The sequence below is a fragment of the Bacillus rossius genome, chromosome 7 (genome assembly GCF_032445375.1).
Source record: "Bacillus rossius redtenbacheri isolate Brsri chromosome 7, Brsri_v3, whole genome shotgun sequence".
NCBI classification, from domain to species: Eukaryota; Metazoa; Arthropoda; class Insecta; order Phasmatodea; family Bacillidae; genus Bacillus; species Bacillus rossius.
In genome coordinates, this window is record NC_086335.1 from 71511244 (window position 1) to 71536358 (window position 25115).

Consider the following 25115-nt stretch of genomic DNA (forward strand, 5'->3'; position numbering starts at 1 on the left):
TAGGTGGTGTGCTGTTTGCTCAGCTACAATGGGGCAGTTTGAGAGGATTTCTTGCCAAAATAACCTCGCATCAAACTTTAAATGTTTATTATAGACTTGTAATTATTCAAAATTATGAATTACCTTATTAAAATTTTATGTAAATGTACCATTCTTGGTACCGGTGTTCACCTTTTCAATTATTATTTTTTTGCAGCAGCATACTTAAATTTTGCCTCATGAGTACTACTAAATTTATAAATATTTTCAGTAAAATTTTTTTGTTCAAATATATGCATCTCATCAAAAATTGAGCATGTGGCAAATATTTTATTTATGTATTAATGTGAATAATAGCATGTTTACAGTGATACTACAGAAAAAAATCATGAATGCAATAACTATTGGTGTATTCATATTGTTTTGAAACATAAGAAAGTAGTACCCTACACAGGTTGTACCGACTGTAAGCTCAGAGCTGGCATGCAGAGGCGAGGCCTGACCCGGGGTGTAGTTGTGTTGGTGAGGCGGGTCGCCTAGCGCTAGGCTCTGGACTGGCACACAGTCTTCTCGTCATGCACAGGAAAACTGAGATTTGAGCAGTAACCATAGCATTATATGGCGAATCCACCCTCAACATATACTTAAATTGTTTTAGTAAACAGACCTCACTCAGCTGTCACGTGGTTTGTTCCGAAGCTCCGCACACCGTACGTGTGCCCGGGTGGGTTCCTGCATGTGGAACATGGCAGCACACATTGGGCTGTGTGCCTGTGTTCGCCTAGCCCCACACGTGCATGTCGGGAACACCCTGTCAAGCTGACGACCGGCAGTGTAGCAGTCACACTCACGTTCTGCATGTCGCGCATCAACTCCTCCATCTCCTTCTCGTGCTTGGCCTTCAGCTTCTCCTTCTCCTTGCCCTGCTTCATCTGCGCGTACTTCCTCTCATCCATGAACTTCTTCGTGTTGTTCTGCTTCTTCTCCTTGAGGCGGCGATCCTTCTCCGCCTTGGTGCGCAGTGTCTTGTCGCCGGCCACTTCCTTCATCGTCTCCACCGAGATCTTGGCCTGCCGAGTGTTCATCTCCTTGATCTCCCTGCACACAGACACACCACACTGGACACTGCAGTTTGTCACTTGGCTGTCACTTCTTTGGGATTCAATATGCTTAATCTCTCTTTCAGAATAGCTACCTTGGGTGTTTACACCTTTTTGAAAATATTTCATTTGTTAGTCTTGGTTTGGCCGCAAAGGACAAATGCTATGCCATCGAATGGCATATGTCAATTTCTCACCAAATTGCTTTCATAAATTGGAAGTCTTTCAAAGATCATAGACATCAGTTCAAAAACCATAAAATTAAGTCGGACAATGAGAAGACCAGAGTGTTGACCCGGATGGCGCGGTGAAGGTGCGGGGAGCGCGGGAGCTCACCTCTCGTGCTTGGCCTCCACCTGCTTGAGCTGGGACGCCTGCGCCAGCTCCATGAGGCGACGCAGCAGGTCCTGCTGCTCCACCAGCTGGCTGTGCATGGTCTCCCACTCCTCCTTGCGGTGGCGCTCCACCATGTCGGACCACTGCAGCGTCTGCTCCGTCACCAGCTTGCGCACCGCCGGGTCCGAGGCCAGCTCCGCCTTGCTGCGCCCACGCACGCCACTTACCCTTCCATCACTGGCGGGTATCCAACACTTGCCTCAAATATAAAATTATTGAAGGCACAGACATATTCAATATAAGATGAACTAAACACATAAAATACCTATTCTAACATAATAATACCTCAAGAATACAACCTCAAATGTATGAAACCTTAGATATGTCAATCCCAATTTTTGATGATTTCAAAAACAAAATAAACACTCTGATATGAAACAACTGTGATTAAAAGATAAAAATATTCTAATTTAAAGACAAATACATTAGCCTATTTTTATTGTTATTTTTTAAATTTCACATTCCATAAGAGATAACGAATTCAAAAGTCTGAAAACAATTTTCATTTAGAGGTGAACATAACATAGAATTTTTATTTTTTGTTAAATTTTCTCAAAAGTTCTTTCTTGATAATTTTTGTTTCTTTGAAGAGTATCTGCACAACTCTACAGCCACTCCTTGTACTGACAAGGATAGGAAACTGCCCTGCACAGTAAGTGGAAGTGTTTCTCAGGTAAACTGTGTGGTTCTCGTCTGCGGCCCAATGTCACCAACCACTCCAAAAGATACTGCACCCAGTCTCCGAACTCTTCATGCTAGATACCACTGAGGTACGTCCTGACAGGCAGCAATCATCTAGTCACGATGGTGAAAGTTTGCCAGCAAGCATAAATAAGGTATGTACAAACCTGCATATGGGTGGCACAATTTATGCCTATTTTTTGTTTAGTAACATGTACTGTGAACCTTACGCAAACTTTATCATTTAGGATAAAAAAAAAATTAACATTGTACTGTTGTGGTTGACTATGTGCTTAAATAACCAGCCTGTGTTGGTTTTTAGTAAATATGTCATGACCATGAGTAAATATAAACTGTGTAATTAAAATAGCTGAACAGGGCATGTAAAACATCATGAACTGCACTGTTAAGCTACGTCTGCCACCAGGCTAGACGGGACCAGCCAGAGTGAGAGGGGAGGGGTGCATGCGTGTGGGAGTAAATGTCTGCAGACTGGCACTATACAGTATACACAATCATCACGTCTATCTCGACAGGTTTTTGTGATGCAACTGAGTCCAAACATTGTTTTTGGTGCGAGATTTCCTGCACTTTCTAATGCAACACTATGAAAAAACTGCTGAAAAGGACTTTTTTTTTTTTAATAGGAGGAACTGACAAAAAATTGAGCAGTTTGCCACTTTTTCTTTATTCGAGAAGGTGACGAGTAGAAAAAAAAAATAGACTAGGACTATAAATAAAGACTTAACTTGTATTCTCTAGAGACAGATTTATTGTGATCCATATTTGAGGGCGATCCTTTTGATGAAAATGTTAAGATTTTTTGACCAAAATTATAAACTGGACCAGTAAGCAGGGGTGATCCTTCTGTGGGTAAATGCAGGACGTCTCCAGGTTTGACTGACCGACGTGAGATTGTTTCACCCGCTGTTTGCCAGTATTACCACAGAGACAGGCTCCATGATCCGAAACTGCAACGCTCCTTCCAGACAATAAGTTGTCTTGCCATAGATGTCACGGCAATGTGCCATGTTGACATTTAGTGGCCGGCCAATGTAAACCCTAGTTGCAAGTCTGCAAAGGCCAGGACTTGCTTGTAAGGGTATGTGGGATTTGAAAAACATAATACTGAAACAGGCTGACCGGAATGACAGGTCTGTCTCTCTGGTGGGGCAGCCTGCTCCTGTGTGTGTCAGCCCCGTACCATCAGGCGGGAACCTACGTGTCGATTTTCATTCATTTTCACATGTAGCTCGGTGTATCACAGTTACAAAACTGAGTCTTTGAAACGCAATGACCCAGCATGACAGCAGGTCCAGAGGTGGCGAGAGATGCGAGCGACACTCACTTCTTGCCCTTGATGAGCTTCTCGATGGCTGCCGTCTGCTGCTTCTGGATGGCCAGCTGCTCCTTCTGCTGGCGCTTGCGCATCGCCTCCAGCTCCTTCTGCTGCTTGCGCTGCGCCTTCTGGAACGCCTTCTCCACTCGCAGCGTGTCCACCGTCACCGGGTCGAACTTCATGTCCTCCACTGCCACACGCACCACGCCATCACGCCACTGCACCTGCTGGACCCGGGTCCCGAGCCAGCCACAGCTCACACAACCACGCGCAGTCGACGGCTGGGACGACTGCTCGTCAGCTCCAGCCAAGCAATGGACCAGGACCAGGAACATGACCTTTCTATGCCGTGCTATTTTACAGGACGTCTACAACTATCTGACAAAACTTTCCGAGAACCTTCCGTAAAATAGCCTCGCAACATTTTGTATCGCTGGGTAATTTCTTATACGAGATGTGATAAAAACAATGTGGAGAGTGAATTTTTACAGCAGATGCTACATTTATTCAAAGCAATACGCCTTATAGCCTGATCCGTGTAGATGGTCAGTGTCAAGTTTGAACAGGTTGTGACTTGTCAGTCGGCTTCCAGAGACCGGAAGAGAGAGGTCGTGTTTACTGTGTCTGTTGCGCATCGTGGATTAAAAACAACACGTTAACATTAAGATTTGGTTTAAGTTGCAAAAAAAAGTACTTAAGAAGTTCATGAAATGTTAAAATCAGTGTATGGTGACAATGTGGTGACTCTGAAGACTGTTTGCAAGTGGTGTGTGTGATTTAAAAGAGGAAATGAGTCGGCTGAAGGTGAGTGACGGTCGGGACACCCTTCAACCTCAAAATAAGATGAGAAAGTGAGATAAAAAAAAGGTTCAATATAACAGGCGATTAACTATTCGAGAGCTTACTGAAGACCAGAACATCTTATATGAATTCATGCAAAGCATTTTCACTGATAATTTGCAAACGAGATGAGCGAGAGCGAAATTTGTCTACAAACATTTCTGTATTAGGTAACTGCTTGATTAATATTTACCCATAAAAAAAAAAAAAAATAAAAAAAAAAATTCATAATTTTATATCTCCACTGATTTTACTTGACAACTCAGGAAGCTACTGCAACTGCATGTCTTGCAACAAACAGCCTGAGGCTGAGAGTACGAGTGTTTCACTCACTTGGACAGACACCACTACAACTGTCAGCTGGCTACCTTTCTTGGGCTCTGCGCTGGCGCCCGTCTGGCCGCCCTTGTTGGCCTTGTTGCCCTTCTTGCTGTCCCCCGCCTCCTCGCCCCCCACCAGGTCCTTGGTCGCGATGTCCGTCTCCTCGATGCCCATCGCCTTCATCTGCTGCGCGCGCTTCTCCTGCGCGGACAGGAAGGCCCGCGGGTCCGACAGCGCGGCCATGAAGTCTGCGGGCAGCACTCGCTACATCAGTCATCGCCATTGCAACTGGACGTCCATGACAACAATTAATTATGTTATCTTTAAAAGATTTGTGCAATGGGAGTGCAAGACTTGATGTAAGTTTTTGGACATACGCCATTGCTAAGAACTTTTTCTGTTGAAGAAAAACTAAAAAATAAATAAATAAATAAATAAATAAAAATACCCAAAAAAAGACAAAAAACACACAAAATTAAGCAAACAATTTCTATGGTCAACAAACAAAGAAAAACAAAGAAAAATGTACTAAGAGAACGAAAGAGTCGCACCTGTATTTCCGTACCATGTGCGTCTCTGCCTGGGGACGGGAGCAGATAGCAGTTCCCGAAACGTCGCTTGATTCTGTTTTGGAAAACTATTGTGTTCGTTTGTCTTTTCGTTTTGTCGTGTTTTTGTCTCGTTTCAACTGTTGTGCTGAATTATTTTGGGTTTAATATCTTTGTGTTGTCATCATTTGTGGGTTTTTTTTTCGTTCTCTTAGTACATTTTTCTTTGTTTTTCTTTGTTTGTTGACCATATTCCTGTTACGGAATATTTTGTGGTGTTCATATCCTTGTTGACAACAGCAATTGTTTGCTTATTTTTGTGTGTTTTTTGTCTTTTTTGGGTATTTTTATTTATTTATTTCTTTATTTTATTTTTTAGTTTTTCTTCAACAGAAAAAGTTCTTAGCAATGGCGTATGTCCAAAAACTTACTTCAAGTCATCAATTAATTAGGTACGATGCATTTCCATGTCTCAGACAACTAAGGCATGAAAAGAGCCTATTTTTCCACAAGCATGTCACTGCATAAATAACTTTTCCCCGACTTTATGTAGTGGTACAGCCTGATCCTAGTAACAAACAGTTTGAAGGCCTGCGGCTGAACGTGATGTTCACAGCTCTGCAGGTGAAGCTGTGTTGGAACATCAAGTTTTAAGCCTCATTCCATTAAAGAACGAATATCAGCAAAGGTTAGAGCTATGGTAAAGGACAGTGCTGAGTTTTCACACAGGTTAAGAGTGGTAACTGTACTGTTGCACTTTGGAGCAATAACGATGCTACCTTGTTCACTCTGTATCATAAGAAAAATGGATGGTGATAAAGATTCCCTCTTTTAACACTACTACGTACTCCAAAATTGATTTAGTTTATTACTCACATCTCAGAGTCAAATTATTTACACAAGATACCTATTACTAGGAGTATTATTTTAAGCTGCAACTTATCTGTCCCAGGTTATGGGTGGTGGATGTTTTTAAGCAACCGACATCATGACGGAGAAAGTCTGATATTCTTTCAATCATAGCAAGCAGGTTCTTTCACGGCGTGACGTTCTAATTCATTACAAGTACGCCAGATGAAACCTGGACCCAGGTAAGGAACCAGGGAACCAGGGGGCTGACCTTCGAAGCCGTCCGGCACGTATATCTTGAGCTCGATGTTGCAGAAGAGCATGGGCAGGGACATGGGGAAGTTGGCCTCGGTGCGCAGCGAGATGTGCCGGTAGCCCGCCTGCAGGCCGTCCAGGGGCAGGATGCGCTGCCCCAGCAGCTTGCCGTTGTCGTCGTACACGCCGAGGCGCAGCACGGCCAGGTCCGGCAGCACCACCTGCGCGCACGGCCCCCGCACTCCAGCTCACACGGCTGTTACATCCGCGATAACACCGCAGAGCACGCCCATACGCCGAGCAACCCCCAAACGCAAGCTAATACACCGTTTGTATGATCACAAACATGGAAACAATCAGCAACCTGCAAATATACTTAAATCAAAATACAAAAGATTTTATATTTTATTACGGTAAAATCATTGGTAAATTAATTTAGCAGGGAATTTTGCACCAAAATATATGAACTACACAGATTGAAAAAAAAAAAAATTCATATTGTGTTGTTTGATCTTGCATTAATTTTAATACTAGTGTTTTTAACTTTTTTATATTGATTACGACGGCACATTTTTCGAACTCAAAAAAATTTGCTGATGAATATTTTCCTGTGTAGATCTGTTTTAGACGAAAGTAAATCGTGACTGAATCAGTCAAAATGTGACTATTTTGGAGAAATACGTACCAAAAAAACTTTACTTGCTGAATAACAAACTATTTTCATGAATAAAGTTAATCTTAACAATAAAAACAATAACATAAAAATTTGCAGTTTTAAATACAAAATTGACCTAAAAATTTTGTCTCTAGTAATCAAACATATTGAATTTTGAAGGTGTATGTGTATGTCATATTACAGTTAACGTTCTTGCCACTTGCCCACGAACACGGTCGTGCTTGTTACCTTCCTGAAGAGGAACGGCTCCTCGTTGTAGACGGGGTTCAAGCCGTTGGACGGGACCAGCCGCGTGCGGAACTCCTTCCTGATGGTGTCCGTGGGCAGCCCGTACATGTCCACCTCCACGTACGTGCCGACCTTCTTGTCCGACAGGAACTGGCCGGCTATCACCTGCAGTCATTCACCCCAACCCCTCCCACAGACCGCAGGCACTGCAACATACTTCACAACCGGTCCTCAACTGGTCACAAGGGTGACCACAGAAATGACGACTGTAACCAACACATTCCTGATTTTGACTTGCTAAGGAATATGGACACCTAAATAGGTAGTATTTTAGTTTTATTTCTCTGCGACCATTTTCTTGAGAATATCCACTTTTAGTAAGTCATCGCACTAAATATTCAGAACTAATGAAACATGTACATGGAAATAAATTATAAAACTGTACATTTAAAATTAATTTATGTTTAAGTTATTTGTCCCAGTAATCATTCGGTAACATTTACATGGTGTATCAAACATAAAAACATTACTTAAAAATAATTTTAACAAAAGTCAAACATAATTACAGGTTTATAATAAAGCATATAACTTAAATCACTCTTATACGTAGCTGACTCAGTACAGCTAATCCCAGTGATAGAGAGTTTAGGATTATTCAGTTATATTTTTTTGGTTACTAGTTCAAATATTATCTTAAACGTGCATTTTTTTAATATTTGTTTGTAAGCCATCTTCACGGCTCAAACGAGGTTTCCTGAGATTCAAGGAGACCAGGAAAGGAAGTGTGGTGAGCCGTGACAAGCCCGCAGGCCACCGGTCCTGAGTGGCGACACGGGGGACGGCACGCACCTGCACGGAGCACTGGGCGGCGATGACGCCGTCCACAGGGGCGTCGGCGAAAGGGTCGAAGCTGCGGTCCGCCCGCCGCATGAAGTCGGGCTTCAGCAGATACCCACAGTTGCCGTTGTACTCGAACTTGCCCTGGTTCAGCTGCATCGGCAGGTCGGATGTTTGGAAGTTCAGCGACACCATCTGGCAGCCGGCGTTCCAGAACACCTGCCCGGGACAGAGCGCGCGCCTCGCACGTCGCACTTGGGAGACCAATAACCACGCTAGCACCACGGGAAAATGTTCCAGCAAACCTTATGTGTATTATTTATTAGAGGTAACTCAGCTTTGGAAACGAAATAGTGGAAAATATCAATTATCATTCCTGCTCGTAGCATTTATACAGCACTGGTGACCCGCCTCAGTTTGCACGGATGTGATCCACTACTATGGCATCATTTTGACAAAAATGGTTCCTGTGGGTCATCCTTAAAAGTTAGACATATCTAATCCCTTTTTTTCTGTAGGCCCTTTTTAATACCTACAATTCAGCAATGCATTAATTTGATGTATCAGTCATGTATAATTCAGCGTAAGCCATATAAGCACCCTGAAAGATTGATTTGATAACTTGATTACAAAACATAGAGATTTAACGATCTTTAAATTTCAAATGAATGTATTATACACATAAACCTTCAAGAAAAAATCTCCAAATTATTATGAAAACAGCATCAAAATCCACTGTGTAGTTTATAAGTAGTATTTAGAATTACAGTTGAGAAGAGTTCAATAATAAATTAACATTACTAATATCTAACGTCAGGCAGTAAACACAGTACACTGCAGCGCGAAGACGCACCTGAGGCATGTAGTTGGAGGAGTCCGCGCGCGTGCCCTTGGGGTAGATGCGGCTCATCTGCCTCTTATTGTAGTTCACGAACTCGATGGCGTGCGACTTCAGGTACCCCAACCCCGTCACCTCCGCAAACGACGACATGTTGTGGTGGATGTTCTTCTCTGTCGGCCAAACACAACCATATTAACAAGACTGATCACTTGAACATGTTTCACCATTTTGTGTTTACATGGATAAAATAAAACATCATGACGTAATTAAATAAAATCAATATAATCAAACCATTTTTAAAGCAGTACTACCAACATTTGGTACTGGTTATCAGCTGATATGAAACTCTCAGCAAGTCAGAAGTTATCAATTTCAAAATAAAAACAAAAAAGTTATAGCAACAAGATTACCTAACCATTTTCCTAGCTGTTGTAAGGTTAGGTTCACTGGCCACGAGTTTAGAAGCTGGTTCGACTGCTAGCACCACCACGCCATCAACGCAGTCTGCCCTTGTGCTAATCCTCCTCCACGAAGCACTACTCATGTGGAATGTGCGTTGATTATAAAGTCAAGAAATGCATCAGTACTGAGAGAACATCTTGCAGCAGTTCCAAAATGTAAAACCCTTTCATAATAGTTTAAGTGCCGTGGCCTACGCTTGTGCAAAGCCACAGAAAAAGGTGCGTACCCAGGTAAAACATTTAGTTTTAGGTTTTTCATGTTACCGTATTAACCCGCAGAAGAGCCACCCCTGATCCGAGGTTGGAGCCTGGTGAAGGGAAGCAACGCCTCAAGTGCAAACAGTTAAACAAGATGTCCACACAAATCTGTAATGAAATTTTTCTAACCAAAATTATTGATTACCCTTACAGAGTTTTGTAAATAATTGACCTAATTTGAAATATTCTTACAAAAATAAAGAACATTAGTCTCCACCCTCCAAATAACTAGCCTAGTCTCTTCACTTTATTTTTATCTCTTTATACGAAAAAAAAAAAAAAAAAAAAGGAAATTCTAACAGAACCTTACACAACCATTTGCCATTTTATAGTATATGCACTAAAAGAAAAAACAAATGTAAAAACTATTCTTTCACCATCTGGCAGATGTCGGACCAGACCCTCAGTATTTCAAGTGGATTGACGGACGCATCCCGGCGGAACACTCACGCTCGGCCACATCGAAGCCCTGGAACTTGATGGGCTGGGCGTAGTTGACCATGGAGGACAGCCAGGGGTGCACGTTGGTGGTGGAGCCGGTGTACTGCACCTGCACCGGGGCCTCCACGCCGTCCGGCACGGGGGCCTCCACGCTGTCCGGGACGTCCTGCAGCACAGGTCCCTGCTCCACTGCCTCAGTGGCCACAGTTCATCTCTTCCTCCGGCACATGTTCCACATACACAGATACAGAACATATTCTGCAAAATAAGTTTTTAAAAATTCAGTCTATTTGAATAGTAAGAATAAGAATTAGAACCCTTCTAAAATATTTTTCACATCATGTAACAACTTGTGCAAAATTAGACATATGATACCCAATTGAAAGGTTGGTTATGTTTAAGTCAGCTACAATAATTATATGGAAAATATTTATTAAGAAATTTAAATTATTAAACAAAAAAATTGAATTTTTAATTATGTAGCTAATCTAACTTAACCGAACCATCCAACCCAAATATGTCTTGTTTTTAACAGTTTACGCAATTTTTCCATTACTGTTTAACGAGATGATAGTGGGAAAAATTTTTTTTTTAGAATACTTGTTGCATTTTTAAAACTTTGCTTATTGCTGGTGAAGTCCCGTGAGTCGCACAAGTGCAGTGCAACACTCACGTCCTTCTTGGCCGGCACGGGCGCCGAGGCGTCCTCCTTCTCCTCGTCCTCGATCACGAACTGGCCCTGCAGGAACAGCTCCAGCTCCTGCCTCTCCACCTCCGGCTTCAGGCGCTTGTTCTTGATGAGGATCTTCCTCTTGAGCAGGCTGGGCGGCGGCAGCGGCGCGCCGGGCTCCAGCTGCGACACACCCACCCGGGCCTTCCTGGTTACTCTGTACTCTCTTCTGCTTTCTGTAGGACGGTGCTCGACCGGCCAGAAGCCTGGCACTGTATAACTCCGGCATCAATTATTAAAGTGCGTAGTATCTTCCGTGTATTACTATTTGAGGGTTTCCCATCAACTGAGATCCTCCGGTTTTTACGCGCACTTGTATGCACCTATTTCTAAACTTGTTTTCCACCTCTATGGTCTTGGAGAGAAAACTGGGGAAACAAAAAAAAAAGGAAGGCGTGCGAACACCCGAAGTGGAGGGCGAGGTAGAGAACTACTTGCTGGACGAACGGCTCCCAACTCACGGGGTAGTCTGGCAGGGGCTCCTTCAGCAGCAGGTCGCCCAGGATGTCGTTGCAGTACTTGGCCAGCTTGTACTGCTGGGCCTTGCAGCAGTGGTTCTCGAAGGACAGGATCACCGGGTAGTCCGACGTCACGAAGGCCGTGTCCCGCAGGGCGTAGATCACGTCCTGCCAGCACCACACTTCATACTTCGCTTGCGCTTTTCTAACAGAGGATCTGTGTTGTTGTTTTCATTTTTATAAAAGTTGTTTTGTTATACTTAATCCACCAAAAATAATGGTAAAAATTATGTGCTGCATTTTTACGATAAAGTAATTTGTACTAAATTGGTCTAAAACTGATACATTCAGAACAGTAAAAATAAATTAATGAGCATTTGTGGTTTAAAAGTAATTTAATAAGAAATTAAAAAATTAAATTTATTTTTTAGTTACATGCACTTTGGTACTTATTATTATTATTATTATTATTATTATTATTATTATTATTATTAAAGAAACGTCATTTCTTGTGAATTTCAAAAATTAAAAGATTGCTTTTTTATGAGCTGAAGTAAGTTTTGGTTAAATGCTACTTAATTCCATTATATAACTTTCAATTTTGGGCTATGTGGTGTATAAAGTTGCATTTCAATGTTATATGGTTTTATGAAATGCTTTTCGGTGTTATTTCGGTTTTATCGCAATCCACCACATAATATTGTCCCTAGATATGCACCAATAACAAAAAACTGACAACCTATGCTAGTCACAGCCTCAGCTTTTAAACTGTCTTAAATTTTTATCTGACAGGCACTTTCATTTTTCAAAAATATTGGCCAAAAATAAACAAGCATACAATGAATCTACAGAAATATGATTCAAATAAATATCTGCAAAATCGGCTTCTGCCAGTTCGTATCAGCACAACTCTACAATTTAATAAAAATTATTTATTGTAAAAAGGCAGCATATAAATTTTAAAACTATTTTGATGGACTAAGTAGGTATTACAAAACAGCTTTTATCAAAATAAATACACCAAAATCCTCTTGTTTTAAAAATGAAATTTGACTAAAAATAACACTACAATATCTTGTCTCCACCAATAGTATATAGGGCTGTAATGTTGGCCTTGTTGTACAGAACGTCAAGTAAGGGAGACAACACATTACCTTGAACAAGATATCGGTGCACATGGCTTTCCCGTGGGTGATGATCGGCTCTTCGTCGTCGCCCTTGCCGTCCCAGCAGTCCAGTTCAACGCACCTGGAACATCGAGTGCATACATCGTAACCTCCAGCGCTCCGCTCCAGCTAGTGCCAACAGTGGCAGAGGCAAGACGACGAAGGATCATCGCTAGGGACGAGATCAGCATCTGCTCAAGCAAAGCTCTGTGATAACTGTCTCTATGCTTCTAGAGTGTCACGTTTCTCTCAAGTCTAAATAAAAGTTTAGTCATTATTCGAGAGGTGCACTCAAATAGTCGTTAACATCAGAAGGTGGTAATATAGTAATTTGTATATCATGTTGATGCTAACAGTAGGGAACTGGTTTATGAACTTATAACTGCAATCATGATTCTAACCCAGGCGGAGAGGGGGCAGGACCCACCTGCAGCCGGCCAGCAGCACCTGGCGGTACATCTCGACCGAGGACTTGCCCCCGAACTGGCGGCCCGACAGGTACGTGTTGTGCGAGCTGTTGATGTAGTAGTGAGCCAGGGACTGGTCCATGTCCATGTAGAAGTCCAGTCGGTCCAGGAACACGGGAGCGTTCTCGTCGGACATCAGGTACCGAATCAGGCCGTCCTTCGTCAGCTTCTCTGCGAGGGAGAAGGGAGTCCCTACACTCACTGCCACTTCTGCGAGGTGCTGGAGCTCTTATCGTCATACTGCTCCAAAGGAAAGAAGATATATACATTTAACAATGAGCCCATGCACAATTAGTTTTAAATGGCTTTTTGCAAGAAAATGAGTAGCATATCTTAAGAACAAATTGGGCATAGTTTACATATATTTCATCAAGGCAATATAAACAGTTGACAATAGTTTTATCAAAATTTGCAGATGAAGTCCTGTTTTCTGTGGCTTCTTTTGGGAAAGTTAGTTTATTGAGATACTAATTTTTTCAGTACACGTGATAGAAGTGAATCTTCTTTGGCAATTCAAACCTCGACTCGTGAGTGCTCTGTTTATATCTCTTGGTGTGATAAACATTTCAAAACAATGTTCCACGAAAACGTTGCATTAAAATTCGGCCTTGAAATTGTAATTGAAATTTTACTCTCGTTGCACCCAAAGAAGTTTCACTTCAAAAATTGTGAAATTAAACATATTAGAAACGTGTGCTCTCTCTCTTCTTTAACCAGACGAAGCCACAGCAACACATGGCTGATGTGATAAAGCTCGTTACAAACAGTAAATGATTGAGAAGCCCTGGCTCCCTGCACCGACTGCACGGAGGCAGGACCGCGACGGTGGCTGGGGCAGTGTCCTCGTCACCCTCTCCGAGCACGAGGCTCTTACCTCGTCAATCTGAAGTCTGCTGTGATGACTGCAACAGAGCAACAGTGGACAGACTTACTCTCGCTACGTGCCGTCTCGTCCTGCTCGTACGTCTGTATGATCTCGGTGGCTCGCTTCTCGTCGTACAGCGGATACAAGATCTCGTTCAGGCGAGGATCTCTCTGCTTCTCATTGAGGAAGTTGATGAACTGATCAATGTTCACAGAATCAGCTTTCCCTTGGGTTCTGCAAGCACACCGACGAACGTGAACCATTTTCAAGATAGACATTTCATATTTTCTAAGAACCTGATCAAAGTATCGAAATCTCCACACAAAACTTACATGGACTGGAAAAGTTCTTCAATGTCGTTCCGAGGGCAGAGCTTGTGGTACAGTGTGTAGAACTTATCAAAAGTGAAGTCTGTTGGCTCGATGACATCATTCTGAAAACATAAGCCCGTTACAGCTCCCTAAGCCTACATGTTCAACATAAAGTGTCACTTTTTGACCTGTGCTTCAGCAATCTTCAGACAGCTGACAATTGTGCTTTATTAAACCACACAAACACAGATTCTTGTAGCTCCAGGCTAATAATGATGAAATGAGGTATCAATCACTATTTTGTTCACATTATTAGAATATTCAGCTGTTGCTTAGCAACCAGTCGGAAATGTGAAAACTTACTTTCAAATGGAAGTGGATTTAGCGTAAAGTCCAGTGACATTGTGGCCATTAGAGACTATTAAGGGTGACACTGGTGAAATGAACAGGTCTAGTATACGGGAGCACGCTGAGATTACCACTGCATGGACCCTCCCACGGTCCCTTGGTGGGAGCAGACTGATCTGACCACCGACCACCTTGTGTTGAGGAGCGCGAGTGGTGAGTTGTGCTGACACAGCTGACAACTGGGAGGTTTGCACCAAAGATAAACAGCTAGTCTGGGCCACATCAGACAAGATTTTATGATTAAATTTTCTAGCCAGTTTCGTATTTAAAACAGAATATTTCAGTGTTATTGGTTTCATGCTTTATAAAACCATTTATTAAAAAAAGATAGCAAAAGATTACTGAATAAAACTGATACTTAAATGTTAAAGAATATTAATTTCATCAAATATTCATAACTAATGAAATAAATATGTTAAGTATTTTTGTGTTTGAAAAATGTAGGTACTAACATTGCATTTAAAAATGAGTAACTAATAAACAGTTCCAAGATTAAAAATAAGTACACTTTTTCCAAAGTTTTTTTTTTTTTTACGTAAAATGTGGTTCAACCTTCATGCTAAATAGATTACTTTCATTGAATATAATATTTAAAAGATTAGGTATTTGTCATTAATTGAAAATGCTGATTATTTGAATGATTTTAATTGCATTTCGGTGTCGTGCGGTGTACTGACATGGTTCTCGGTGTTATGTTGGCCACACAGCGGTAGGGACAGCCACGCGGGGCACGCACCTTGCCGCTCGGCAGCTCCAGCTCCGACAGGCACTGGTACACCAGCTTCTCCGTCTTGCCGGAGGCGAAGGTCTTGGCCACCACCTTCACGGGGATCTTCCCCCTGGCGTCGCTGAGGAAGCCCAGCCGCATCCAACTGCCGGCCGAGCACACGTCGCCTCACTCACTATCACTGTCACACTCACACTTGTGCTCCAACGCATGGGGGGAATATCATCATTACAAGAGATACTCTTCCAAAGTTTACAAATTATGATGCACAATAATTTTAAAATTAGTAATATTACAAGCACCATATCAAGAAAACTAGGAAAACTGCATCTACATCTTTAAATTAAATACATACTCATGAATATTATAAAAATTAAAATGAATTGACACTGCCGCAGAATGCAAAGCAAGCGGTTAGTGAACTGAACAGTGAACACTGAAAAGGCATGTCCTTGCACTAGCAAAACTGCACGTTTCAAAGCTGCCCAAAACTTACTGTTTCATGAGGTTAGTCCTGACACAAACGTTGTTCATCTTGTTGTTGTGTGTGATCTTGCGCAAACCCTCTTGCCAGATCTACGGTACAACAAACACCACATGCAACGAAACACCAACACTTGACAATACAGTGAGACTGGAGAGTACACTCAACTTCCTGAGGGACACGTGTTCGAAAACTGTTTCATAATTAAAGAGGAGGGGAAGAAACTCCTATCTCCAAACTTTAATTCAAATATTAAGTCCTGTAAAAGTAAATAAAAATTAATTTGAACATTATCACAAAATCTAGTTAAACTTTCAACGACTAACACACACTCAGAGCGCAAGTAAGATTCCAGTTGAGTACTTTGTATTCATGTATCTATGACTTTGTTAAACTTTCACGGAACCGCGCTTGGAGCAATATGTGAAGCTATAGTTTCTGGTTTCTGTCAAGCTGGAGTTTTGTTAATGCACAGATATGAGTGTGTTCTCCAATCTGTTTCAAAAGCGAACGTTAATGCTACTTCTTCCAACAACTAGCACTAACTAAACACAATACAGAAAAACTGTTAAGTCGTGCATGCAAATGATTCCAACTAGAAATAAATGCATGAACTGTCAAACAATTGACAACTATTGAACAGGACAAAGGTTCACACCTACGCCTATTTAACATGGTTACCTTCACAGTGAAAAACCAACAAATATCCTGAAAACACGTGCAGAATAAATGTGAGTTGAACTAGCTGACCTTCACGTCGTCATTTTCCGAAACAAGACAGTGAAAACCCAATCCTGATGCCATTCCTCTCTCTCTCTCGTGTGCTCCTGAACGGTTCCTGTTCAACTTCACTGTGCAGGATATTGGTGCAACTTATTAGTATGATTAAAAAAAAAGTAAAAATTATTTTCAGCATATACGTTTAAAGTTATGTAATTTCAATGTCATTTAATAAACAACAGTTAAAATGTTTGTTGGTCTTCAGCACTAGCTCCACGAATGCACGCAATAAAACGCCGTGTGCAGGATACTGCACATGGCCACAAATACTCGTGTCCTCTGAAGTTGGAGATGCGGCTCGGCCGTGAATTTATTTTGATCCCCTCTCGACTCGCTAGCTCTGCGGGCACGCGGAGTGCCGTTTGCATGCACCAGCCCACCGGCGGGACTATCAAATGAGCCGACGCATAAACAAACACAGGTCGGGAGCTGAGTTTAGCTCCGGGTAATGGCACGGGCAACCTTCACGGCCACACGTCCGTGCCAGCGCGCACATGAGCACCTCCCGGTCCCGAGCTACTGGTGACGAAACAGAGTGCGACTAACACGGTACTGAAATATCACAACAGCACAGCGTTGTTACAGGTTACACACATACAACTAAGTCAACTAGAGAAAAACTTATTGATATTGGTCTTCAAAATGGTGCAATAAACTGAACTTGGACAACACTAGTAAAAAAAAAAAGTTTGTTATCAGAAAGCATGCACATTCAGAACTAACCCTTAGGTATTTGTAAATGAAAAATATATTTGAAATGACAATTATATAAAATTAGTTTTTTAAAAAATTTTAATCATGATTTTAACTTTGTCACTAAAATTTAATTTTCATTGGAGCTAAATTACAAAATGAACAAAGCTTCCTTAACAGTCTGAGATTAGCAACTGACAAAAAGTACCACTGTGTTTCTCGAAGGAACACGGGCTGACTTAATGCACGGTCACAGGCTTCCAACTACAAGAAAGTCACCTCTTTGCTTATTGCGGTCAATGAAAAAGAAAGCCATGACTCCAACACAATCGGTGTAAATTGTGTGATATAAAAGTTGTTTTACAGCGTCAACATTTACAGCCATAATATAAAAAAAATCATTTAGACTCTCATGATTATATATACATACTACAAACCACTCAGAGATGAAAAATACTTTGAATTATCATTTTGTACTTGAAACATGCTCATGCCAAAATAAAAACATTTCTCATAAAATAATATGCGGTAACTAAAATACTACTGCACACTTAGAATAAACGCAAAAGTTAGAAATTACATTATCAACTGTGGGATGCAGAGCGCACACATCAACTATATAGATTACAAAACAAAAACAGCAGGCAAGAAACACTTATTTGTAATCTCCGTATCAGAAAATGACTTACTGCTTCTTTAAACACGTCATGGGGCAAACGTTATTGGCTTTGACATTGTGTGTGATTGTCCTAAGACCCTCTAGCCAGATCTGTTAAATAAGAAAACACACAATTCACTTTAGCAATAAAACAATCAGGAGTGTCATAAAAAGAGGATGGCACTCAGTATATAAATAAATAGAAACAAGTACGTAGTACATGAGTGAGATGATACACCGAGGACGGGACACCAGACAAGTGCTTCTCAACACCGGCCAGTTCTGTGTTTGGTGGCACAAGTGTTCTGCAATGTGGCTTCCAACTCTTGTTCTACGATTATCTTTACGGCTGGGTTTCATACGCAATGTTGATTATTTTTCCATGTTCTTGTCATTGATATTAGTTAAGACTATTGCTGTGAATCTAACACTATGCCTCTCATACACTTGTTCACTAAAAGTGACATAATGGATATAAAATTCTCTTAAGTATGCATAACTGTTATAATTGCAACACTTTTCACACCCATTATATAACTCTTCGTGAATATCTGTTGATAATATTAGTGACAGAATACAAATGCACGAAAGGAATAGTATTAGATTTACAGAAATAGCCCTTAACTAATAGTAATGACAATAAGATGGTGTGTGACACAGCACCTTGATCGTGCTTAACATCTGAAACATTATTATTATTATTAGATTAATATTATTAGAGAGATTTATGTACTTTCATTAACTGTTCATCATTAAATGATATTTGTAAATAAATAAAATATTTTCACAACTAGTTTTTAACACATACTAATAGGTAAATTATGTAAAAAGAAAAAGCAATTAACATGGTTTGTATTTTTTAATCAGAGACAGAAACATTACAATTTTAAAATTTCTGCTTATTTCTTCCATAAGTGAATAAACGTGACTATTTTATAAGTATCAAAAATAATTTTGTTTGGTTTGTGACTGCAATTACATGATTATTTTCTTATAGTCAATAATCTACACAGTGCTTAATAATTTTTCTTGAGATGTAAAAATTTGAAAAAATTACACATTTTCAAATCAGTACTAAAGAATACTGTAAATAAACAGTTATTTTAACTGCTTGTTTATAAATATGAGGAAATTGTTTACATTGTCTAAAAATTATAGGGTTAATGAATGACTCACTTTAGTCAATACTCAAAAGTGATCATGTATCAAATATCAAGGTATGGACTACATAAAATATTGTGCACAAAATACATTATGTTAAAAACTCTTGCTACAGTGCAAAGTTGGAATTTTCTGGTTCAAGGGGGAAAAAAATCCCTTTTGGCACAACCTACAGGCGTAGGTAGATTTCAAAGCACCTATTTCCTCTGGAAATGAAATGGACACTTCTACAAACTTCTGGAACAATTAAAGAACTTATTGTACATGACATCCCATATCTTTTCCAATATTTCAAAATGATTGAAAAAACATTTTCTCATATTACATGCAGCAAAAATGTTTTAAATATTTTTAACTCAATGCAGCCAGCACTGAATACATAAAATTTTCAGTTGACTATGGTTTTGGGGTCTATGGATTATTAAATGAACAACTATATAAAAATTTTCTGAAAGATGCACCATACAGCATGGTAACAGCTACAAAAGATAGTATTTCTTTTAAATATACGTACCTAAAAACATGAAAATGTTGAGCACGAATGTGGTACGAGAAATTAATAAAAATAACAAACAAACTGATGTTACCTACACCCACAGATATTTTGCACTGTTAAAGGAACAACACTTTGGACATTTGAGAAATATGAAAGCTTGCAACACTTAAAATTTCTTAATAAAACAGTGAAAATATATATATATATATATATATATATATATATATATATATATATATATATAAATTTTTTTATTTTCTTCATTTACTTGAGCCAAGCTTCTCTTTAAGTTTACAAAGGACTTCAAAATATTTTCTACTTAACCTTGCAAATCATATTTAAATTAATACAATGTTGAAAGACTGATGAAGACAAACTAGTTTACAACAGCTCGAAGTATGAGCATACCAAAGACATCAATACATAAGCAGTTAGTTTCTTCAGTCCAGCAACAATAACTGTTGTGGTCCAAAGAAGTGATTTTTTTTATAAGTGTTTTATGCGTGTAAGGGAAAGTTAAAAAAAAAAACTTAGCTAACATTTTCCCTTACCTTCTAATGAAAATCAAACAACTACCTGTCTGGTTCCTGCAGGAACATCCATCGGCCATGTGTCACCAGCCAAGGAGGAACACATACGAGACTTGAAACAGTTCGAGCCTTAACCAGCTGCAAGCCGGGAGACTTTTACATGTTTGATAATATTTTCCACAAGTTCGCTTACAAACAAAAACTGCACCGTGGATTGCAAAGGAAAGAAAATGGCTATTGAAGAAGAAAGTATAAAAAAAACTGTATTGTAGATATGTATTTGTGAGTGTTTATTACAGTTGTGAAATGTTTAAAACTCAGAAACACAATCCTATTGTAAGAGCCATGTTCCTCTCTCTGCACTGCTCAGAGCAGGCTACAAGCACCTGGGCTGGGACACTGCTACGCGTGGGTGACGTCCGCCAAGCACACGCTCGCTTCGAGGCTGGCTGGCCGTCAGCCCTCAGCGAGAACACAACCACCATCACTGCTAACCTCGGGCGCGAGCGGCCCACTGACCTTGGCAGTCTCCGCGTCGGGACACACCACGTGCTGGTAGTTGATGTTGATGTAGTCCGTGCCGCTGCAGATGGTCAGAGACTTCTCCTCCAGGTTGTCTCCGTGCTTCTGCTGCAGGTTCATCAGCAGCTTCTGGTCCTGCAAGCGACCGCCCGCGTCACGCACGCGTCTACCTGGCACCTGTTCCCGGTGTTCGCTAAGTGGGGTACTTTCAGGACTGCGGTTTTAGTAAGAGACATTATTCCATCATGGGACATGTTGGTTTTATTTTCAAGGTGAAAATTGTCCTGACGAAATACTGATAAATAAACATGGCAGTGAATAGGTGATGTTGGGCCTGACCACTCCCCCAGCGCAGCCTTGCAAGAGGGACCCTGCAGGGACCACGGGGCCTCGGAGGTGGACGCAGACCACGCCCTCACCTTGTTGGGCACGCCGCCAGCCCGCACGTCGCTCACTTGGCACAGCTCGATGACATCCCCGTCCTGCACAGACACGACACACCAGTGGGTGCCGGCGCGGCGAGGGAGGGACGGAGACGAGCCACGCATGCCACCAACTCACGTGTCCCTCGCTCTTCCAGTAGATGAAGAAGCCGTACTCGTCCACCTTGAAGGAGCAGCCCGTCTCCAGGTCTGTGGAGTCCTTCTCCTCGGTCCAGCGGTCGAACACGCAGCCCTGCACCAGGGGCTCCGGCACCGGGATGTGCCAGTTGAACTCAAACCGCTTCGTCATGGTGCCGACTCCGACTCAGTCCATCAGCTCTGCACAAGGACCTACCTGCTTACATGGTGTCTCTTCATTATATTCTAAATACCAGAACCCACACATCCCTCATGATATTCAAGAAATGAGCTCAGCTATTTTGAAAGAAAAAAACTATGTTAAAAAACAATAGAAAAATTTGTGTTTGTGGCAAAATGTTTCTTTCAATAGAAATCAATAATATTTTTAAAACGTCTAGAATTCTTGAAACACAAAAAAAATTTTACCATTGTGTGTTTTCCATATTGTAATTACATACAATATATGAACCAGAAGTCTTCCAAACTGAGCTCCATAGTGCTACGAACACCAGTTGTTTGTGACGGAAAGGCATAACCAAACCGTAGGCAGAGCAATGTACGGCTCTGTTACACATCAGCTGTTCTTAAAACATTCATCACAAGGATGCTAACGTGTGTATCTGTTAAACAAAACTGTCCACTTGGTAGATTTTTTTTTGGTCGGTGAGTTTAAATGAGTTCCACTAACTGAAATGTACACATAACTTCATCAAATGCATCTCCCTTTGGTTTCAAGAAAGTTGACTGTTTTTTTTTGTCATGTGTTCATAATAATCTTCATTTGGCTCTCCTTACTTCCTGTGGATAAACTTCTGGCCTTGAACCCCGTGTTGCATTCTTCGTTAGTGTTTGACTTCTTCAGAATGTTGTATTCAATATTTTGCTAATGGGAACTGGGCACAATAAGGTCCAACGTATGTTAAATTCATTTCCTTTTCCATTTGTTTAGTTTCCTTTCATTTTTTATCGTACACCATTGTTGATTACATTCCATTCTTCACTGTATATCATTTTGTTGGTTTCCTACGCTCGTGCTTGGGTACAGCACATGAACAGTGTGTGCCACGCCATGCTCATATGCTCCCGTGCCGACAGCTCGTAAGACTTTTGGCCCGGACTCTGCGGTAGGTACACTGATCAGTACAGAATACTCCCCCAAATTGACATACAATGACTCCTCTTCTAGACAACGCTCCACACTCCAAACAGCTGCAAGCTAATACACCACTACCGAGTCCTGCACCGGGGATACATTGTCTCAAAGCACAAGAAAACTGAATACAAAGTCACAAATCCAAAAAGCAATAATTTGTTGCTAAATCTGCAGGCAATAAGACCGTGACTTCTTCTCTGTATGTCGTCAACAACTTCCGTGTACATATTGACTTTGTCAAATATTAATAAAAATGTTACTATGTGTGGCTTTTAAAAAATTGCTGCAGTTTATAACCAAACACAGCTGCTCCCGAAAACAATACATCGAAACTGCACATCCGCACACAGCAACGATAAGCAACAGGATATCCTGCCGACAGTGTGATAGCTGGTCGCCCACTAACGACCACCTTGTAATTAAGGACACTCCAACAGCTACAACTGCAACTGCAACTGATGCATGCCAACAGGAAAAAAAAGTGTACATTTTCCCACTTTAGACAGGGTCAGCATGGATGAAGCTTTATTTCACATGAAAATCATTTAAGAAACATTTTCATACAACAAATTTTGGGTAAAGAATAAAAATAATAATTTGTAACTTTTTGCTAAATAAAAACCATAATACCTTAAAAGTAAGAAAGCTTAAAATACACATAAAAAATATTTTTATATAAAAGATTATTAATGAGGGTTATTAAAAGATACATATAAGAAAGAAAAACTATCCTCATGAACATCATAGAACAGATTTTCTTTAACTTTTCTTTTGTAGAAATGTATAGACAAAATCTATTATTTATGTCAAACCTATAGTATTTTACGCTATTAATTAGGCTTAGCTAAAAATTGAAAATTTCCAAACTCTCCTCTATTATCAGCTGAATTCTCCATACAGTGTATTTTTTAATTTCTGGCCACAAATGTAGCAGTGTAGCCTCACTACAAATGTTCAATTCCAGGTGGGGTAAAACTTTGCGTGGCCTCAAAGAGTGTTCGTGCTTTAAAAAGTAACATATCTTTCCCCCAACACCGACAACAAACTTCTAAGTGCTCAGGATAGCCGCGTGTGGTACGAGCATCCTGAGATCGCACAGGAACGATTTACAAATAGTGGGTCTTCCAACTGCTAACCCTCAAGATCGCGCGAGGATGTAACTACCGACAGCATCCTCGAAGAGACAGACTGCCAGGCAGAGCCAGGACTATTACCGGGCTGAGCCGAGAAGCCCTTGTGCCCGTGTGGCGACACACGCTAGTTCCAGGTCTGGCGCTCAGGCACCTTCGTGCAACAACAATCCTCTCGCACATTTAGTTCCGAGCAAATAACATATGAATAGCACTAGCATGAGTTAGTTTAAGTCATTATCATCATCATCGCCATTAACTGCTTCCATCTATAGGGCAGGTCAGCAAAGTAATGTGCCTCCATCTTCCACTGTTCCTTCACCATTCCTCCTGCTCTCCCCACCTCCTCCTGGTTTATTTACTTTAACTGCAATCAATAATGATCTGATTTTATATTGTGCAAGCAGTGTCTAATTCGCTATTATATATTTGAGATTTTTGACAATCATAACATGTCCACTCACAGATTTGAACATTCATTCATATATTCAAGTGTTTTAAGTAGTGTGTGGCACACAATATAAATTTGGTTATGAATTTAATTTAAATACTGCATTTAAAGTAGACTTTAAAGGCACGCTGAAATGAGAAATCTTGATTGAAACTTCATTACGTATAAACAATTTCTGCCAAGCGTCAGTTTGAAGTAGCGCGAGATAATCCACTCCAGTTGAAAAGTTGTATCGGAGCGTACAATTCTAAATGGAAATTTACCAATGTTTTATATTAAGTGCTCTAAGAACACCTGTACTCTACATTTTCATTCAGTATCTACTTCAGCATGAGTTCACTGTTTTTGTAACTTGTTCAACAATCTTAATATAAACTATATTTTTACATTTAATAGTTTTTTGATAGTTTATGATAGGTTCTAACACACATTAAGTAACAAGGTAATCTTGACAGGCTGTGACTTCCACAATTTTTAAGAACTGTGAACTCATAAGCTGGGTTAATGCTTATTTCACAAAAAAAGTACTTGTAGAATACAAAATACACCAGTATATTTGGGGATACTTTTATCGCTGATAATTTACAAAATAAAATGATTAGGTATTACAATCATTATGCCAACAGATGTGAAAAGCTGTTATAATAAACATCAGCCCAATAGGTTAATGTATCTTGTTAATTTTTGATCACATTTACAAATTATAACTCATTCAGACTAAATTCTTGACATAAATAAGTTATTCCACGTACCTAGCTTGTGAACTGGACGAATGGATATGTAGCTAATTTAAAGTCTAAATAAAACCGACTAATATGAACTGGAGAGAATATTTTTTTTTTTTTTATTTATTTATAAGCCTCCATTTCTCCAGGCAGCCTGAAGGGGAGTTGTCAATACAAAACACATAGGACACTCACATACAGAACTCAAATTCAGTACAGCGGATATTTTATCATGGTGCTACCAGCAAATCATATACAGTAGCAATTATTATACAGTTTTGATACATCACTATCAACTACATCCAATATAAATTAATAATTAATTACTGCCAATACTTAAGTATTACTCAACAGAATACGCCTCCTAAACTGACAGTTTCCGTCTTGATGAGTGGAACAAATGAACTATTCATTGTAAAGATCTTGATTACAACACTATAAAAATAATAAAACACTACTTACATTCACAAGTACAGTGTTTGTATTCTCCAATAACTACACGAAAACAAACAAAAATAAAAACAAAAACATAACTAACTGGCAGACATGCTCCGACACCGTCAGAATCCCTACTGCCTCAGAGCGTT

The 25115-nt window shown here is 40.4% G+C and overlaps 1 protein-coding gene across 6 annotated transcripts in view; it reads right to left on the reverse strand.

Annotated features, from left to right (window-relative positions):
• Positions 1 to 25115, reverse strand: part of LOC134534357 (1-phosphatidylinositol 4,5-bisphosphate phosphodiesterase) — a 30395-nt gene extending 5280 nt beyond the window's left edge. The window contains exons 1-21 of one of the 6 annotated variants that reach the window (XM_063372784.1): positions 24991 to 25114; positions 21068 to 21267; positions 20926 to 20988; positions 20504 to 20641; positions 15679 to 15758; positions 15192 to 15327; positions 14069 to 14169; positions 13804 to 13970; positions 12832 to 13042; positions 12393 to 12486; positions 11242 to 11406; positions 10724 to 10903; positions 10060 to 10216; positions 8903 to 9060; positions 8062 to 8268; positions 7213 to 7377; positions 6325 to 6529; positions 4704 to 4904; positions 3505 to 3685; positions 1416 to 1619; positions 831 to 1077 (exon numbers count right to left, since the gene is read on the reverse strand). In XM_063372784.1, coding sequence (XP_063228854.1) covers positions 831 to 1077; positions 1416 to 1619; positions 3505 to 3685; positions 4704 to 4904; positions 6325 to 6529; positions 7213 to 7377; positions 8062 to 8268; positions 8903 to 9060; positions 10060 to 10216; positions 10724 to 10903; positions 11242 to 11406; positions 12393 to 12486; positions 12832 to 13042; positions 13804 to 13970; positions 14069 to 14169; positions 15192 to 15327; positions 15679 to 15758; positions 20504 to 20641; positions 20926 to 20988; positions 21068 to 21238 — 3231 coding nt within the window. In that variant the 5' untranslated portion in view covers positions 21239 to 21267; positions 24991 to 25114. Of the gene's footprint in view, positions 1 to 830; positions 1078 to 1415; positions 1620 to 3504; positions 3686 to 4703; positions 4905 to 6324; positions 6530 to 7212; positions 7378 to 8061; positions 8269 to 8902; positions 9061 to 10059; positions 10232 to 10723; positions 10904 to 11241; positions 11407 to 12392; positions 12487 to 12831; positions 13043 to 13803; positions 13971 to 14068; positions 14170 to 15191; positions 15328 to 15678; positions 15759 to 17828; positions 17894 to 20503; positions 20642 to 20925; positions 20989 to 21067; positions 21268 to 21495; positions 22690 to 24990 lie in introns of those variants that run through there. The other 5 variants (XM_063372781.1, XM_063372783.1, XM_063372782.1 and 2 more) reach the window with 5 other exon arrangements.